Source organism: Choloepus didactylus, chromosome 23 (assembly GCF_015220235.1).
Source record: "Choloepus didactylus isolate mChoDid1 chromosome 23, mChoDid1.pri, whole genome shotgun sequence".
Classification (NCBI taxonomy): Eukaryota; Metazoa; Chordata; class Mammalia; order Pilosa; family Megalonychidae; genus Choloepus; species Choloepus didactylus.
The window spans coordinates 58,633-77,375 of record NC_051329.1 but is presented as its reverse complement, the minus strand read 5'-3'; the positions used below and the strand labels follow the sequence as shown (position 1 = coordinate 77,375).

The window sequence follows — 18,743 nt, the reverse complement described above, 5'->3', positions numbered from 1 at the left end:
CGTTGAATGGGCTTGGCACCTTGTTAAAGATCAGTTGGCCATAGATGTGAGGGATTATTTCTGAACAGTCAATTCAATGTCATTGGCCTTTATGTCAGTCCTTGTGTGGGTACCATGCTGTTTTAATTATTGTGGTTTTGTAATATGTTTTAAAATTGGGAAGACTGAGTCCTCCAACTTTGTTCTGTTTTCAGCATGGTTTTGGCTATTTGGGGCCTCTTACCTTTCCACATAATTTTATGACTGGCTTCTTCATTTCTGCAAAGAAGGCTGTTGGAATTTTGTTTTGGATTGTATTGAATCTGTAAATTGCTTGGGGGTGGAATTGACATCTTAATAATATTTTGCCTTCCAATCCATGAACAGAGACTATCCTTTCAGTCATTTAGGTCTTCAGTTTCTTTTAGCAATGTTTTTTAGTTTTCTGTGTACATGTCCTTTACATCCTTGGTTAAATTTATCCCTAAATATTTGATTATTTTAGTTGTTATTGTAAATGGAATTTTTTTCTCAATTTCCTCTTAAGGTTTTTCATTACTAGTGTATAGGAACATTACTGATTTTTGCTTATTGATCTCACCACTTTGCTGAATTTATTAGTTCTGGTAGTTTTGTTGTGGATTTCTCAGGATTTTCTGTATGTAGGATCATGTCATCTGCAAATAAAGATACTTTTACTTCTGCTTTTACAATTTGGTTGCCTTTTATTTGTTTTTTGCCTTGTTGCTCTGACAAGTACAATGTGGAATAACAGTGGTGATGGTGGCCATCTTGATCTTGTTCCTGATCTTAGATGGAAAGCTTTTAGTTTTTCATCGCTGAGTATGATGTTAGATATGGGTTTTTTTGTGTATGTCCTTTATCATGTCAAGGAAGTTTCCTTCTATTCCTAGTTTTCTATGAGTTTTTATCAAGATGGGGTGCTAGATTTTGTCAAATGCTTTTTTGTCTCAGTTGAAGTTATAATGTATTGTTTTTGTTGTTTTTTCTTCCTTCATTCTGTTAATGTGTATTTCATGAATTGAACCACCCTTGTGTACCAAGGATAAATACCACTTGGTCATGAGTCCTTTTAATATGATGTTGGATCTAGTTTGTGCCCTAGTTTGAGTCTGTTATGTACATCAGAAAAAAAGCGTTCTTTTAATCCAGTCTTGTGGAGGCAGACCTATTGTGGGTGGGACCTTTTGATTGGATGGTTTCCATGAAGATCAGATCCACCCAATTGTGGGTGTGACCTTTTGATTAGATTATTTCCATGGACATGGGACCCTACCGATTCAAGGTGGGTTTTAATTAGTTTACTGGAGTTCTTAAGAGAGCTCAGAAGCTGAGAGAGAGCTCAGAGCTAACACAGACCCAGACACTTGGAGATGCAGACAGAAAGACATTTGAAGAGAAGCTAAGAGATGAAATCCATAGTTTGCCTCAGAGAAGCTGAGAGAGGACCCTCAGACGCTTAGAGAGAAAAACCCCGGGAGAAACAAACAAGGACACACAGGAGCTGAGAGAGAGTGGCTAAGGCAGAAGCCCAGAGATACTTTGAAGACAGCAACAGAAACCAGAAGCTAACCCTGGAGGGGCCCAGCAGACTCCAGCCATGTGCCTTCCCATGTGACAGAGGAGCCCTAGATACCATCAGGCCTTTCTTCAGTGAAGGTATCCTCTTGTTGATACCTTAGTTTGGACACATTATGGCTTTAGAGTTATAAATTGGTTACCTAATAAATCCCCTTTATAAAAGCCAATCCATTTCTGGTATTTTGCATTCTAGCAGTTTTAGCAAACTGGAACAATTTGCTAGTATTTTTTTTGAAGATTTTTGCATCCGTATTCTTAAGAGATACTGGTCTGTAATTTTCTTTTCTTGTAGTATTTTTATTTGGTTTGGTATTAGGGTGATGCTGGCCTCAGAATTTGTTAGGGAGTGTTCCCTCCCCTTGGATTTTTTGGAAGAGTTTGAGCAGTATTGGTGTTACTTCTCCTTGGAATATTTGGTAATATTCACCAGTGAAGCTGTGTGGTTCTGGGCTTTTCTTTGTTGGGAGGTTTTTAATTACTGATTCAGTCTGTACTTGTTATTAATCTGTTGAGGTCTTCTAATTTTTCTTTAGTTAGTATAGGTCATGCCTTTGTTTCTAGGAATTTGCCCATTTCATCTGGAGTATCTAATTTGTTCATGTATGGTTATTTGTATCCTCTTATAATTCCTTTTATTTTTGTGAGGTAGGTAGTTATATCCCCCTTTTCATTTCTGAGTTTAGTTATTTGCATCTTCTCTCTTTATTTTCTTTGTCCATTTGTTGATATTTATTGATCTTTTCAGAGAACCAGCTTTTATTTTCACTGATTTTCTCTATTGTTTATTCTCTATTTCATTTATCTTTGCTCCACTCTCTATTATTTCCTTCCTTCTGCTTGCTTTGGGTTAGTTTGCTCTTTTGCTGGATCCTCCAGTTCGTTTAGCATTGTTTGTAGTGCAGATGTGCTGTTGATGAATTCCCTTAACTTTTGTTTATCCAGACATGTTTCAATCTTTCCCTCAATTTTGAAAGACAGTCTTGCCGGGTAAGAAATTCTTGGTTGGCTGTTATTTTCTTTCAGCACTTTAAATATTTCATTACAGTGCCTTCCTGCCTCTATGGTTTCTGATGAGAAATTGATCTTTAATCTTACTGGGAATTCTTTGTACAGCTTGTAGTTTTCATAACTCTTTCTTTGTCCTTGTCATTCTACAGTTTGACTTCTGTGTGTCCTGACATGGTTCTCTTAGAAATTATACTGTTTGTGGTTTGTTGGTCATCTTGAATGTGCATCTGTTTTTTGTCAAATTTGGGAAGTTTTCTGTCATTGTTTCTTTGAATATTCCCTCTTCTCCCTTCTTTTTTTCTCCTTCTGGGATTCCCATAATGTATGTATTGGTATGCTTAATAATGTCCCATAGGTTTCTTATGCTCTGTTTGCTTTTTTAAGATTCTTTTTTTCTTTTTACTACTCAGTCTGAATCATTAACTTGTCTTACCTTTGAGTTCACTGTTTCTTCTATTAGCTCTAGTAGGCTTTTGAAATCCTCTGGGGATTTTTCATTTCAGTTATCGTGGTCTTCAACTCCAGTATTTATGTTTGGTTCCTTTCAAAAATTTCTGTCTCTTTTTTGAAAGTCTCATATTGGTTCCTTCATTGCTGTCCTGATGTCCTTTAGCTCTTTCTCTGAGTTTTCCTTTGTCTCCTTGAACATATTGAGCATTGTTTTTTGGTTGTTGTTTTTTAAGTCTTTGTCTGGCATGGCCAAAGTCTGGACTTACTTGTTATTGGTTTCTGGATTTTTTATCTTGTTTTTGCATGGGCCATCACTCCCTGTTTTTGTTTGTCTTGTAGTCTCTTGTTGCACTCCGTACATTTTAATATTTTACAGTGTTTGTATGGGATTTAGTCCCCAAGCTGACCATTCTTAGGTTTGTACCAAGCTAGTAATATGAAAGAGATTTCCTTGATTGCCAGGATCTAACAGAAAGAACCAAACCAATGCAAAAACACCTTTCACAGTCTTTGCAGATTGTCTCTATGTTGACTGGTGCTCTCCTTCACAGTTTAGCCCTCCTATCGAGAAGACCAGCCCAAGGCAGATATGAAGTGGAAGCTCTTCTCCATCTTTCTCAGCCTGTGTCTTGTCCTGGGCTTGTGATTGCTTGTCGTCTTAGGAATTTTCTCACTCACAGCAATTTGAATGACCCTGTATTCCTTATGAACTAGGTTTTCTCCCCTTTCTGGGTGCTCTATTGTGTGGCTTAAAGCAGGTAATCCTTTGTTCCAGAATGCTTTGACTTAATTGCTTCTTATACTGCTTTAGCTGTCTGCAAGCTGCTTCTGCCTGCAGGGCAAATTCTAGGAGGTTGAACCTGAGATGAGTTTCCTGGTTAAGCCTTTCAGGCTATTGTCTGGCCGCCCAGCACACACACACAGGCACCCCGGGCTGTACCTAGCGGCTACTGGGCTCCCTGTGGAACAGAGCCAGGGACCCACAGTAGGAGTGCAGGCCTGCTCTGAACTGTGCTGGGGAGGGGATGGGGGAAGGATTAGCAAGGGCACTCTGAGCTTTTCCTGCTGTTTTGAAACTGCATTTTCTTGATTTGGCCCTTGCCCTGTTACCATAACCTTTTAACTGTTTTCTGGAGTTTTGAGGAAGATGGCTCTGTCAGTTTTTGCTAGTTGTTCAGAGTCTATGAAGCATCTTATGCTGCCCTCTTGGGCTACTAGAAGCCCTTTTAAGGCAATTTTTTCAATTTAGTTTGTTTTCTTAGCATTGAGTTTTAATGTTTATACATTCTGGGTGCAAGCACTATATCACATACGTGATTGGTAATTATTTTCCCACATTCTGTGGCTTGTCTTTTCATTCTCTTAATCATCTTTTGCATGCAAAAGTGTTTAATCTTGACAATGTCCATTTTCTCAATTTGTATTCTTTTGTTGTAAATTGTGCTTTCGATGTCGTATCTAAAATTTCACTGCCAAAACCAGCCTACGCAGATTTTCTTTTTACAGCTTTAGCTTTCACATGTAAGTCAGTGGTTTGTTTTGAGTGAATTTCTGCATAGTGTGAAATATGTGATCCTTTTTTTTTTTCTTTTTGCATGTGCATTTCCATCAGTTGCATCAAAATTAGGTAAAAAAACTTCCTTTTTCCATTGGATTGTCTTTTCAGTTTTGAAAAACCCAGTAGACAGCATTTGGGTGGTTCTGTTTCTAGACTCTGTATTTGGTTCCATTCATCTATGTTTCTGTTCTTTCACCAATACTAGACTCTCTTGATTTTATAGTAAGTCTTAAATTTGGCTAGCATGAGCTCTCCTTTGTTCTTCTTCAGAATTGTTTTGACTGCTCTAAGTTCTTTGCCTTTCCATATAAATTATTGAAAATCCCATATATTTTTACAGAAAAGATTGCTGGGATTTTGATTGGCATTATATTGGCTCTATGAAATTGGGAAGAATTTACATTTTAACAATGTTGAGTTTCCCAATCCATGAACACAGCATAGCTCTCTATTTATTTAGATCTTCTTTGTTTTCTTTCACCAGTTTTTTTGTATTTTTGAACATTTGGATCCTATACATACTTGACTTATACTAAATGTCTTTATTTTTTGCTGTTGCTATCATAAATGGCATTTTTTGAAATTCTAAATTCCTGTTATTCATTGCTACTTAGTAATACAGTCAACTTTTGTATATTGACCTTGTGTCCTACTTGTTAAACTCACTTCTTAGTTCTAGGAGCATTTTGGGAGATTCTTTGGGATTTTCTTCCCAAACAATCATGTTGTCTGCTTCTTTGACTTCTGATGGCATTTGCATATGTCTTTGTTTTTTTCTACAATACTGAAGACTACTTGAGGGCACGACCATATTTCAGTTTTATGTATCACCTGCAGCTAGTTGAGTACTTGGCACCTAGGGGTTGATACATATGTTTCAGACATAGGGTGACTGACCCGGTTTGCCTGCTACTATCCTACTGTTCGCACCAAAGTTTTGGAGTCCTCAGAATCCCCTCAGTCCTGCAGAAACTAGCACAGTTGGTCACTATGCAAAGAGTTCCTAGGATAATTTAAAATATGAAGAGAGGCTATTCCATTTCTCATATATTGAATGAAAGGATGCATGACTTAATGCACATTGCTAGGATATTTTCAACATGAGTTTTGTTTTTCTCAAAGTGAAGTGCAAATAATGGGCACACTTGAGATTGAATGGGAAAATGCTATTTCAGGGATCGTTGTCTTTCACGGACGTGTTTGTGGTTTTTACCTGGGAGGAGTGGCGGCTGCTGGACCCTGCTCAGAAGCACCTGTACAGGAGCGTGATGTTGGAGAGCTACAGCAACCTGGTGTCTCTGGGTAAGCGCTGTGGTCTCTGAAGAGGTGTCTGTAGGCTCTTGACTTCCCTTTCTTGGTTATTGAAAGCTGGGAGACTTATGTAAAATACTGAGTGATTTTATACTTAAATTTAGAGGCCAGGTTTTCTTTGTCCCCATTTGACATCAGAGTATGCCTGTTGAATGGTCTTTACTTTGCAAGAGTGCAAATGGTCAGTTTCATGACTCAGCCTCTGAAACAGAATCTTCCTCATTCTTCAGAATCCCTAAATAAATCCCAAGCAGTTTGGATTCAGGTTGTCTGTGATTTTCCATCAGCAGGGTACCAGCATACCAAACCTGATATAATCTTTGGAGAAGAGACATGGATGGTAAAGGCCCAGTTCCCAAGTCAGAGATGGCCAGTTGAGTAAACGAGAGCCAGGGAGATGGGAGACTGTTGAGGTTGTTTTCTACTGATTCAGAATCGAGAGGGCAGTGTGCCCCTCCGATTTGTACTTTTTCTGACTTCCTTTATCATCATGCTCTCTCAGTTACTCTCTTTCCCTGTCATTCTCAGTTTTCTGTGCTGCTGTGGTAATAGATTCCTTTCATTATATATTTAATGAAGTTTTTCTTTTTTCCTTACTTGATGTGACTTTCTTGCCCTTCTCCTTCCCTCCTATCTTTTTAAAAATGTCATTTTTAAATCCTTTAGACTTATATATAACACCACCATCTCAGCCTCCTTCTTGAAACTTTCTAGGAGATTCTTCCCCTTCCTTGCTCCTCAACTACTCTGTCCTTTCTCTGCACGTTTCTGTGGCATTTGTTAGTGTTGCTTTACTTGCCTGAGGCCATCACCCCTCCCCTTGCCTGAGCAGCACTGCGTCATGTGAAGTGCTTATTGCACCCCTACTTGATGGGGTTCTCATGCGCTGCCCTTTGGGTCTCCAAAGCAGTCTTTTCCATGTTCTGCCTTTTTCTTATATATTGTCACTCTTACACGACTTCCATTCTGAAGGTTTAGTTTTTTTCCTCCATTGGTAATTGACAGCCCCGTCCCCTTTTCCCGTCTCTTCTCTGACTTTGTGCTTGGTTGACCCACAGGCCATCTTCCATGGAATGTGCCATTCCCCACTCCCTTCAGCTTCATTTTCAGAAACTGAAATCATCTTTCCCACTTCTTCCTAGCCAAATGATACCTCCTTCTCACCTTTCTCATGTTGTGTGTGTGGGGTTTTTGTTTTGTTGTTTTTTGTTTTGTTTTGTTTTGTTTTGGTGGTTGTTCTACTGTGCTTCTAGTTCTTTTTCTTGGCACTGGAGAGTCAGCTTACATCTCCATTATATGCCATTTTCTGTCACTAATCTTGCTACAGTCTTAGTAGTTTGATATTTAAAGCTCTCATCTTCTCAATTCCTACCTGAAATGGTTTGCTAATCCCATTATGCAAGATATCAGAAATGGATTGGCTTTTATAAAGAGGATTTTTTAGTTTACAAATTTACAGTTCTAAAGCCATAGAAGTGTTCAAACCAAGGCATTAACAAGAGGATACCTTCACTGAAGAAAGGCTGATGGCGTCCAGAACATCTCTGTCAGCTGGTCCTTTGCTCCCAGGTTGTGTTTCAAATGGTTTTCTCCAAGTGTCTCTGGGCATCTGTCTTAGCTCTTCTCCATACCTATCTTTCTATCTCTATCTATCTCTGTCTCTATCTCTATCTCTGTTTCTCAGCTCCTGTGCATCCTTGCTTGTTTCTCCCAGGACATTTCTCTCTAAGCATCTGGAGGTCCTTTCTTAGCTTCTCCGGGGTGAACTCTAGGCTTCATCTCTTAGCTTAGCATCTCCAAACGTCCTTCTGTCCACAACTCAAGCATGTCTAAGCATCTCTGTTAGTTCCTAGCATCTCTGCTGGCTCCCAAGCATCTCTTAAAGGACTCCAGTGATCCAAGTAACACCCACCCTGAATGGCTGGGGCCACACCTCCATGGAAATATCTAATCAAAATGTTTTACCTACAGTTGGGTGAGTCAGATCTCCATGGAAAACCTCAGTTGAAAGGTTCCACCCTTATCAAAAGACCAATAAATCTGCCTCCACAAGATTACATTAAAGAACATGGCTATTTGGGGGACATAATATATCCAAACTGACACACCACCCCAAACTATTTTATTTCATGGGTGAAATAAAATTTCGTGGCCAATATTATTTTATTTTTTCATGGGTGATTTTTTTTACTTATTAGACACATTTATTCATTTTATTCTTTTTAGGTTCATCTTAGATGGTACGTGTCAGGTACATGTCCCTAAGCATCCCATTTTTTTCTGTCAGTAGCATGAGAAAATTAATCAACAGTCAGCCCTTGTATCATTTAGAATTGTTTCAGCTACACTTTTTGATCAGTCCTGTGTTTCAGTTTGCTAAAGGTGCCAGAATGCAATACACCAGAAATGGGTTGGCTTTTACAGTGGGGATTTATTAACTTACAATTTTCAGTTCTTAGGCCATGAAAATTAGGCATCAACAGGATGATGCCTGGACTCTGAAGACAGGCTGCTGGCATCTTTACACCTCTGTCACGTGGGAAAGCACATGGCTGGTATCTGCTGGTCCTTCTCTCCCAGGTTTCATTGCTTTCAGCTTCTGGTTCCAGTGGTTTCCACTCTGAGCCTCTGTGTGGCTTTTATCCTCTTCTAAAGAACTCTGGTAGGAGGACCAAGACCATGCCCTGGGGCACTCCACAACTGAAATAACCTAACCAAAAGGTCCCACCCACAGTAGGTCTGCACCCACAGGAACAGATTAAAAGAACATGGCTGTTTCTGGGATACATAACAGTTTTAAACTGCCAAGCTAAGTTAGTCAATTGAAGCAACAGTTATTTATTACTACATACATCAAAAGGTCCTGAAGTGGGGCAGTTCCAGAGTTGACTAGTTCATTGACTCAGCAAATCACCAAGGACCCGTCTCCCCACCTCCTTTCTAAGTCCAAAGGGTCCCCATTTCCCCTGACTTAAGCAAAAGACCTTGAAGATGGAGTGGGAAACAACTAGTCTTTGCCAGCTGGGAAAAAGGGCAGGAGAGTTGTTACATAGACTGCCCAGACTCTTTTCTACTTCTGTGCCTAGGTGTGACCCACACATACCCTTCTCTCCATCCATCCCTCTTCAGAAATATTCTGCAACCCATATTTTCAATCTTGTACTGCGTTAATTCAAGTCTAGGATCCTTTGCAGGTATACCCTATTCCCAGTCACATCTGGTAGTTCTTTATGGTCTATAGATTTATGATTTAAAGATAAATTGTGCACATACAACCCTCCAGGTAAATATGAAGGGATAGAGAGAAGAACAACAGAAGCTCCCATTGGGCAAGACAGGAGTATTAAATCACACATAGCCACTGGTTCATAGTGTGCTTAAGTCTTAGTCAAGCTGTCTTTGCAAGAACTTTTGCTGTGCCAGTGAAGTGAGTTCCCTGGTCAGCCCTTGGTTCTGCTCTCTGAGCATAATTTCCCTTTTCATTGTCTTCTGTGGCTAAATTATATATGGTTTTTGCTCCATGAAGAATGCTTTTTCTGTGGGCTGCATAGCTTCAGAATCTCAGTTCTGTTGCTGTACGTTTGGGCACCCAGGGCTTGCCTTAGGAGTTAAACAGCCATTAGCTGGTGTTGGCCAGGCCTAGGATTCTTAACTCACTTTTAGTCTATTCCACGGGCTAAAGACAACAGCCAGGTTTCATGTTTAGTGTTTAAGCTTGAGAAATCCTGTCCCCAAGTAACTGGCCTTGGTATCCTTTCCTGATTTCTTGAATTCTTTGACCTCTCTCTTGAGATACCAGTCATATTCTGATTTCTGTCATTGTGGCAAAGAGAATGCTTAACAGAAGATGCTTAAAAGACCTGCAGTCTTTCTTTATTAATTTTCCTATCTCCTTTCTTCTTGTTTGCCTTAAGTTTACTTTAATGATAGAATTGGCTTTTCCATTGAGACAGGGAACCAAATTTTGGGACTGTCAGCTGACAGATTGGCAGTTACAGGCAGAGCTTTTCTCTGTTACGAGATCGGTCACCTTTAGCCTCAGCATTCTGTTTCAGCAGGATCTCATTGAAGGACTTGAACAAGAAGCCACCATAGGCCAACATGTTGAAATTTTCTACCGTTTCTCCTAAGGCACACTTAGTAGGCTTGTGGCCTGTGCCGTAAGAGCCACTGATGGCAGTTGAAATCAACTTTGGAGTCTGCAGAACAAGGCCTGTTATCTTACAATTCTGCCTCTCATTTTCTTTTTCCCTCCTGCTGTTCAGACAGTCCCATATTTAGGGGTCTTTTATTCACTGCATCCCACTCCTGTCATATTCTGGAGCAGTTAGGATTTTTAGTCGTAAGCAACAGAAAATAATTCTAGCATATTTATGAATAAAATTAATTTCTTTAGACCATATTGAGTACGGGTAAAGGGAGGGAGAAATTAGGGTTGAAAACCAGATTTGGGGTTATGAAGCCAGCTAGGACTGTTCCCCCATATCATGACCTGCTGGTTTACTGCTGCCTCTGAGCTCCAGGCCTACAGTCTGTAACACGGAGAAAAATTAGTTCTGGCACTGGCTGCTGCTACTTGCACTACTTGCACTACTGCCAAGTCTGCTTCAGGAGCTCTTATAACCTCCAGTGCCACCAAAAAACCTGTGGTCACTGTGTCTTTTTATCAGTAGCTCCCACTTCTAAAACAGATTGACATGTGCCTGTGTTCTTGTCACCATGAAGGCTGTTAAACCAAGGACTTCTGTATACATCTTTTATAAATATAACATTGTAAGCTCTTCCTTTCAAGGACCTGTGTACAATTCAGAATAATTTTTCCTTCATTTCTCAAGCTGATTGCCCTGCATTTTCTTTAGTCTCGTCTCATTCACTCTCTATATAGTATTCTTTTACTGCATCTGGGCCTTTGATAGCAGGTTACTTTCCTATTCTAAATGACAGCTCATTTCTTCATCTTTCATGAAAAGTTCCTTGCGACTTCAGCATTCATTGATGTCCCACTTCTCATAAGTCCTATCCACCCTAACATAACATCTTTTTCTCTAGCGTCTTGGTACCTGAGAATTATTTCCCTACCTCAGAACTAGTCTGTGGAACTTTTAGTTTCATGCATAACACTTGAATGCATTGTGGTTGAGCAGAAACATCTTTCATATCAGTCCATTCATTAGGGATTTCTTTAAAGCAGCGTTTTTGGAGGATTTTGGATTGGTGGTGAGGTAAACACACACACACACACACACCACACCTAGTAAGATTAGATTAAATTCTCTCTTCAAGTCAAGGATGTGAACATTCATCAGTGACAGTGTGGCCATGGAAGGGAGGAGCTGGTGCAGCATTTCTCGGCATGGCCGTCCCTCATCCCGGTTCCTTATGGAGGCAAGCAGCTGCCTATGGCAGAAGGTGTCCTACTGGATAGGGAAAGCTCAGTTCTTACTACATCACTTCTCTTTCATATTTCAAAGCTGATATCTCCTTTCAGAAAGAACTTACAGAAAAAGCTAACATGCTTTTCTATTTAAGAGAATATTTTTAAGCATTGGGCTTAAACCATACTTGTCAAAAGGTTGTGTTCTCATTCAGCAGAGTCAGTTCCCTTGAACAATTTCTATTTTCAATATTCTAGAAAAGCACATTCCTTGTAGTTTATCCCTTGATTCCTATTTAATATCCTTTAAATTGATACTGAGTCTGGTCTGAGGTGGATAACTTCAAATACAGCAGGTATATATTAGATTTCCTGGGGACATTTTTTAGATTATGCATACCAAATGTTGTCTCTAGATTCCAGGTCATTAGGACCAGGTTGTAGTCTGGACAGATGGTTCTTATATGCGTATGACACCTCTGCTAAAGGAAACGAGAATTATAAAATTCTTTCAGACAGATTTAATTTGGGAGAAGAAAGTATACTTCATCAAAATAGTTAAGTATTCAGCATTTGAACATGAAGCATTTATTTTTACAATACAAGGTTATAAAAGATTATGTCCAAAAGAATAATAGAGGCAGGGGATGCTGAATTTTAAATGAAATAAAGAAGTAGTTAAAATTACATGGAGAGATTGATGAAGGCTTATTTTGGGGGCTGGGGGATTAGGCACTCAATAAAAGAAATCTGGATTTCAAATAAAGATGATGGCAAACACTAAGCCAAGTCCTTGCGAAAATATGTGGAAATGTTCAGAATTGGAAATTAAATAGGGCAGAATAGGAGCCTGGCTGACTGGAACAGAAGTTATTTATTGGAAACCTGTGGACTATGAACATTTATAAATATGGTGATTTAAGGTCTTTGCATTATTTGCTAGATTAATTACTTTGTTGGTAAAGGAGGCTAGCTTAGGGTGTGATTTTTTTTTTTTAACATTTTAGAATTTTTAGCACTAGAATGATAGTGTTGCATTGCACTTTCATAGCAGGATGTATCAATAATTTAGTTCAATCAAGAGTTGTAAGATAAATGGAAGATAAATGTTTTGGTAGAGGATAACTAGCCTTATTCTTCAAGCTCCTTCAGATGATGGAAGCCTGAAATGTGGGAACCAAGCTAGGTATGCAAAAATGAGGACAAGTGTGATACCAGAAACTGAAAGATTGAAAGAGTAAAGTATAGGATGTCATGATTACAACAGCTGTAGTATCCATGAACTCTGATAGTCTACAGGAGAATGCTGGCAGTCAAACACATGATCAAAGGTGATTCTAGGGCAAAGATTAATTACTCCTGATCTATTTTCTTCCTGATGGAGACATTTCTGGCTATAGGCACTCCCTTCCAAATCATTGTAATAGTCAAAAGAGTCTGTATTTATTTGTTACTGTATCCAGTGGTAGATACTGATGTTGAAAATTGATGTTTGGGGAAATATAATTTAGTGGTGGTGAACAAAATGAATAAGAGAGATCAGATTTAGAAGGTAGGAATACTAATTGATATTTTATCTCAGTAAACCTATAGTGAAGTGTTGATTCTATAGATTTGCCATCTCCAAATCTGACCTGCTACTGTATTCTCTTAATATCCTTTTCTGTTCATTACCCTGGTCAGCAAATGACTTTGAGAAGTCTAGGTAAACTGCACCAATACTCTCTTCTATCCAACCTCCAAATATTTGTTGTGCCTAACGATTTGGTCCCATGTCTTGTTCCCTATTGCATCTTTAGGATTTTTGTTTGTTTTTATTTTAAAACAGCAGTTTGTCCATGTTATTCCCTCCCTGTTTTCCATTCTCCCTGGAGACAGTCACTTCCATTTCTTTTGTTGCTTTCTTATGATATTTATTACCATATTTCTAAATAGCTAGCTTATTCTGCTGCACCTTGACTTCCCCCAACTCCAGCTTTGTGTGCATTGTCAAATGATTTCTTAATGTAGAAGGTGGAGGATTTAGATCTTTTTTGCCTTCCTCCCCCAATACCCCACACCACTGTCTCTTCCAATATCCCTATCATCTTAATATAGTTATTTAATACTTTTTCAGATATGACTTCGGTTTTTACTGTATTATGAGTATATAATTCATGTTTACAGATAAATCAGGTATATACAGTGGTTGCTTTTTATTCTTTGCTCATTAATTTTTATTTTCTCTGGAGTCAGTTGTCTTATTTGCCTGCTTATTTTTCTCTGTTATTTAATTGTTCCATTAATTATGTGTCATTAATTTAACCCCAGACTCTTCTTCAAATATCTAAGTATTCTTTTGATAATTCAGACAAATTAGTAATTATTAACTTCATTGTCCTTTTGACTTCACTTTTGACAAGTCTTTCTGACTTGTTCCAGTATGAACTAGTTCTTAAGACCTGCTAGATAACTTTTATCTTGAGATCTCCCTTCAGATTTAATTTCACATCCTATGTCATTTTTTTCTTTCTTTGTTTTGTTATTACACCTCCTCCAGTACTTCCTATGAAAGAGTGCATGTGATACAAATATTGAGACTGTGCATCTGAAAATGTTTTTACTGTATTCCTGATTACTGTTTTCTCTCTTCTAGCTTTGCTAATAAGTCTGGGGCCACTCTAAGTTTTGATCCACTATATGCAACTTTATATGAAGTTTTTAAGAGCTTCTTCTTGTCCTTAGTGTTCTGAAGTTTCACGATGATATTGTTTTTGTTCATTTGTCTGGCTGTTCAGTGTAACTTTATTCTCAGGACCAGGAGCTAGTTTGCAGTGTACGACAGTTTCTTGGGAGTTTATCACAGTGGTTTGAACATTATAAGTGTTCAATAAATATTTGTTGAATGAATCTAATGCTCAGAGATCCCTGCCCACCTCTTTATATTATACTCATTGTTCCTTGTGCCTATTTAGCCTTCTTGCCCTATTATGCAAGATTCTTTAATATTCAAAACCAATTTTATTGTCAGTTTCCTGTATCTATTTCAATTTGCTTTATTTCCCCCACTTTGAGTACATTTACACTTGAGATTTTATTTAGATTCAGATCTGATATCTGAAACTAAAAAAAATGACCTCACAACCTGGTATATTAAGGCAATTATATATTACACTACGTTCGTGTTATGATTGATAACATGGTTAATTGTTTTCATTTCTAGGAAAAGTCTGGGATACTAACGATCATATGGAATGGCACAAGGAAAATCAAGACAAGATGAGAAGTGTGGCAAAAAAGCTATGAATGTACTGCATTTGCAGAACTATGTCTTCTCAGTACAAATTACGTTTCTTCAAGACAAAAACTTCATAAATGTTGCACACATAGAAAGAATTTGAAATGTAATATAGACTTAACTTGTAATTATTCTGGAAAGAATCCTAATGTGTTTTTTGTATGTGAGGACTCATTCCCCTCTCCTAAACAAGAGCAAACTCTTATTGGAATAAAATACTGTATAGGTAATGAATCTGAAAAAGCTGTCAACGAGAAGTCGCAACACATATGCCAGCAAATTTGTATGGGAGGAAATCCCTTTGTGTGCAGTTACTGTGGGAAAGCTTTCAGCAACAAGTCATGTCTCATCATGCATCAGAGAACTCATATAGGAAAGAAACTTCATGAATGCAGTGAATTTGGGAATACTTGTTGTTTCAGTTCACAGCTTGTACATCAGAGAATTCCCATAGGTGAGAATCTTTATGAATGCCAGGAATTTAGGAAATTCTTCAGTAGGAAAGATCAGCTTGTTTCATACCAGAGAATGTATTCAGGGCAGAAACTCTATGGGTGCAATGAATGTGGGAAAGCTTTTGGTTTTAAATCACAGCTCATTCTGCATCAAAGAATCCATATAGGAGAGAAACCATGTAAATGCAATGAATGTCAGAAAAGCTTTAACGCAAAGTCAAACCTTATGGTACATCAGAGGACCCATACAGGGGAGAAACCCTATGATTGTAGTGAATGTGGAAAAACGTATTCCTTCAAGTCACAGCTCATTGTACATCAGGGAGTTCACACTGGAATGAAGCCCTATGAATGCATTCAGTGTGGGAAAGCCTTCAGTTTGAAGTCACAACTCATTGTGCATCAAAGAAGTCACTCCGGATTGAAACCTTACGTATGCAGTGAATATGGCAGAGCCTTCAGGAGAAAGTCAGACCTTATTATACATTTGAGGACTCATCCAAGAGAAACTCCATGAATGCAATGAATGTGGGAAAGCTTTTCGTTTCAATTCACAACTCATTATACATCAGAGGATTCACATTGGAGAGAACCCTTATGGATGCCATGAATATGGGAAAGCTTTTAGTAGGAAATATCAGCTCATTTCACACCAGAGCATTCATGCAGGGAAGAAGTCCTATGACTGCAGTGACTGTGGAAAAGCTTTTGGTTTAAAATCACAGCTCATCATATATTGGAGAACTCATACAGGAGAGAAACCCTTTGAATGCAGTGAATGTAGGAAAGCCTTTAATAGAAAGTCAAACCTTATTGTACATGAGAGAACTCATACAGGAGAGAAACCTTATGGTTGTAGTGAATGTGGGAAAGCCTTTAGTTTCAAGTCACAGCTCATTGTACATCAGGGAGTTCACACTGGAGTAAAGCCCTATGGATGCAATCAATGTGGCAAAGCCTTCAGTTTAAAGTCACAACGCATTGTACATCAGAGAAGTCACACAGGAGTGAACCCTATGGATGCAGTGAATGTGGGAAAGCCTTTACAAGCAAGTCATACTTGCTATTCATATGAGAACTCACACAGGAGAGAAACCGCATGAATGCAATGAATGTGGGAAAGCCTTTAGGAGCAAGTCATATCTTGCTATTCATATGCGAACTCACACAGGAGAGAATCCCTATGAATGTGGTGGATGTGGGAAAGCCTTTAATAGGAAAGACCAGTTCATTTCACATCAAAGAACTCATGCAGGGGAAAAGGCTTATGTGTGCGGTGAATGTGGTAAAGCCTATAGCAGTAAGTCTTACCTCATCCACATAAGAACTCATTCAGGAGAGAAACCATATGAATGTAGTGAATGTGGAAAAGCTTTCATTTGGAAGTCACTCCTTCTTGTACATGAGCGAACTCATGCAGGGAACAACCCTTATAAATACAGTCAATGTGAGAAATCTTTCAGTGGGAAATTACAACTCATTGTTCATCAGAGAATGCACACGAGAGAAACCGTATGAGTGCAGTGAATGTGAAAAAGCCTTCATTAGGAAATCTCATCTCATTGTACATCTGAGAACTCATTCAGGAGAGAAATCTTATGGATGCAATGAATGTGGAAAAACCTCTCAAAAATCAATTCTCAGTGCACATCAAAGAACTCATACCAGAGGGAAACCTTGTAAATGCGCTGAATGTGGGAAAGCCTTTTGTTGGAAGTCACAGCTCATTATGCATCAGAGAACACACCAGCGAGAAACATATTGATGAATTAAATGTGAGAAACTTCTTTCCAAAAATCAATTCACAGTATGTACCAGCAAATAAATATAGAAGAGAAACTCTATAAGTGGATTTATCTCTTTGCACACCAGAAGACATTACACGGAAATCTATGAGTGCAGGAATTGTACAAGGACCATCCACAGAAAGCTGCTATTTATACAATTAAAAAAAAAAACCATAAAGGTAGAAACTATGAATAGAGTGAATATTGGAAAGAATTTTTTTTAGCTTATAGCTCATTTAACATCAGAACCCTATGAATTCATTGAATATGGGTAAATTTTCAGCAAGTTATACTTTTTTTAAAAATAAGTTATGCTTCCAAATGAATGAAATGAATGTTGAAAAGTCACAATTCATTAATATATAATAAAATCCACAAGGACAAACCATGAAGCAAATGAATTTAGAATCAACTCCTTTGAAATTTGGAGTTCTTTTTTAAAAATGATTTTAATGAGCAACAAGAGAAGCAGTGAATTACAGAACTATCAAGATTTGAGACTTTTTTTGGTATCAGAGATTCATATCTTGGAAAATCCATGCAACTAGGAAAATCTTTCATCTAGAAATGACAAGTCTCTAGCAAAAAAAGGTAAAATAGGAATAAAGATCTATGAATGTATCAAACGAGGTGAAGGCTTCTGCAGGAAGAGTCATCTAACCGTGTCTTAGAGGATTCATCCTTAAATTGCCTATTTTAATTTTGACAATTTTCTATAGAAACCATTTCAAAGGGAATCTTGTTCCAGATGTTCCAAACTTTTAGGAAAAGATTGAAGAAAATAATAGCTAATGGTAGACATGTTCATAATAGAATACAAAGGTTTTTTAAGTGTGTAAATAATCATAAGGATGACAATAAAGACTACATCCTAGAACCTATAGAGATATTTAGGTGTTATATTCCTGTATGTCCTACGTAATAGGAATTTTGTGTGACTGGGCTTTTTATTTGTGATTGCCACATGTAAAATGTAAATTAGATAGTAGATACACTACTATGTCCCAGAGATTTCTACTGTGAACACCAGTATTATGTCTTTGTTTCTTAACAAATACAGCTTGTTATTAGAATAATACGACTTATTAAAATGCATCTGAATTTTGTAAACCATTTCTTATATTATTTCCTAGCCTATGTCAGCAGGCCTGGCAGCTGCCTCCTAACTATTAGAAATCATTATAGTGCATATTTCATGTGCTTGGGTAGTGTCTGATATATTCTAATCTCACTTATTAGAATATCATCTTGATTTGCTTTGAGAGAAATAATCACTCAAATTGTATGCAGTCTACTCCCACTAAATGTGAGCTCTGTGAAGACCCAAGGCCATGAGTTTGTTGTTCATATGTGTGTTTCCAGTTCCTAGTACACAGTTCTGGGCTCACTAAAAATATTTTTATTTACTGATGTGACTTAAAATAGTCATCATAATATTTCAAGGAATATATAGGTTTCAATGTTTCATAAAGGAGGGTCTGAAGGTCACTAGTTGACATGCCAAGAGCCATACAAACATTTGACAGCACAGCTTTTGGGATTGTGAAGGCTTGACGCTTGCTACTCCACTCTGCTGTGATATTGGCAAGATGCCTGTTCTATAAAATGAGGGACTTGATGGAAAGGATCTTGAGGTGCCAGCCTGTATATATGGCTTTACCTGTATATTGATTATGTGTCATTGCTCTCACAAATACCACACAGTGGGTTTGATTAAATGATGAGAATTTATTGTCTCATGGTTTGGGAGGCTAGAAACCTTCCCTTGTTCCAGGGTTGCTTACCTTCTTGTGTTGGTTTCCTGGCACTCCTTGGGTTCTCTGTTTTTCTCATCATGTAATGATGTCTTCTCCTTTCTCTGCTGGCTCCCTGCTTACTTCAAGCTTCTGTCTCCTCCCTATGGCTTTCTCTGACTCTAGCTTCAGGCTTTTTTCTCTTGTAA

General features: G+C 38.2%; 1 protein-coding gene across 1 annotated transcript in view; it reads left to right on the top strand.

Annotated features, from left to right (window-relative positions):
- The window catches only part of ZNF268 (zinc finger protein 268), a 115,677-nt gene extending 97,766 nt beyond the window's left edge, over window positions 1-17,911 (top strand). The window contains 9 exon segments of the mRNA XM_037816802.1: window positions 5,773-5,899; window positions 6,199-6,281; window positions 8,564-8,570; window positions 14,491-14,555; window positions 14,557-15,515; window positions 15,517-16,022; window positions 16,025-16,075; window positions 16,078-16,513; window positions 16,515-17,911. Coding sequence (XP_037672730.1) covers window positions 5,773-5,899; window positions 6,199-6,281; window positions 8,564-8,570; window positions 14,491-14,555; window positions 14,557-15,515; window positions 15,517-16,022; window positions 16,025-16,075; window positions 16,078-16,513; window positions 16,515-16,779 — 2,499 coding nt within the window. The 3' untranslated portion in view covers window positions 16,780-17,911.
- The last annotated feature ends 832 nt before the right edge of the window (window positions 17,912-18,743 follow it).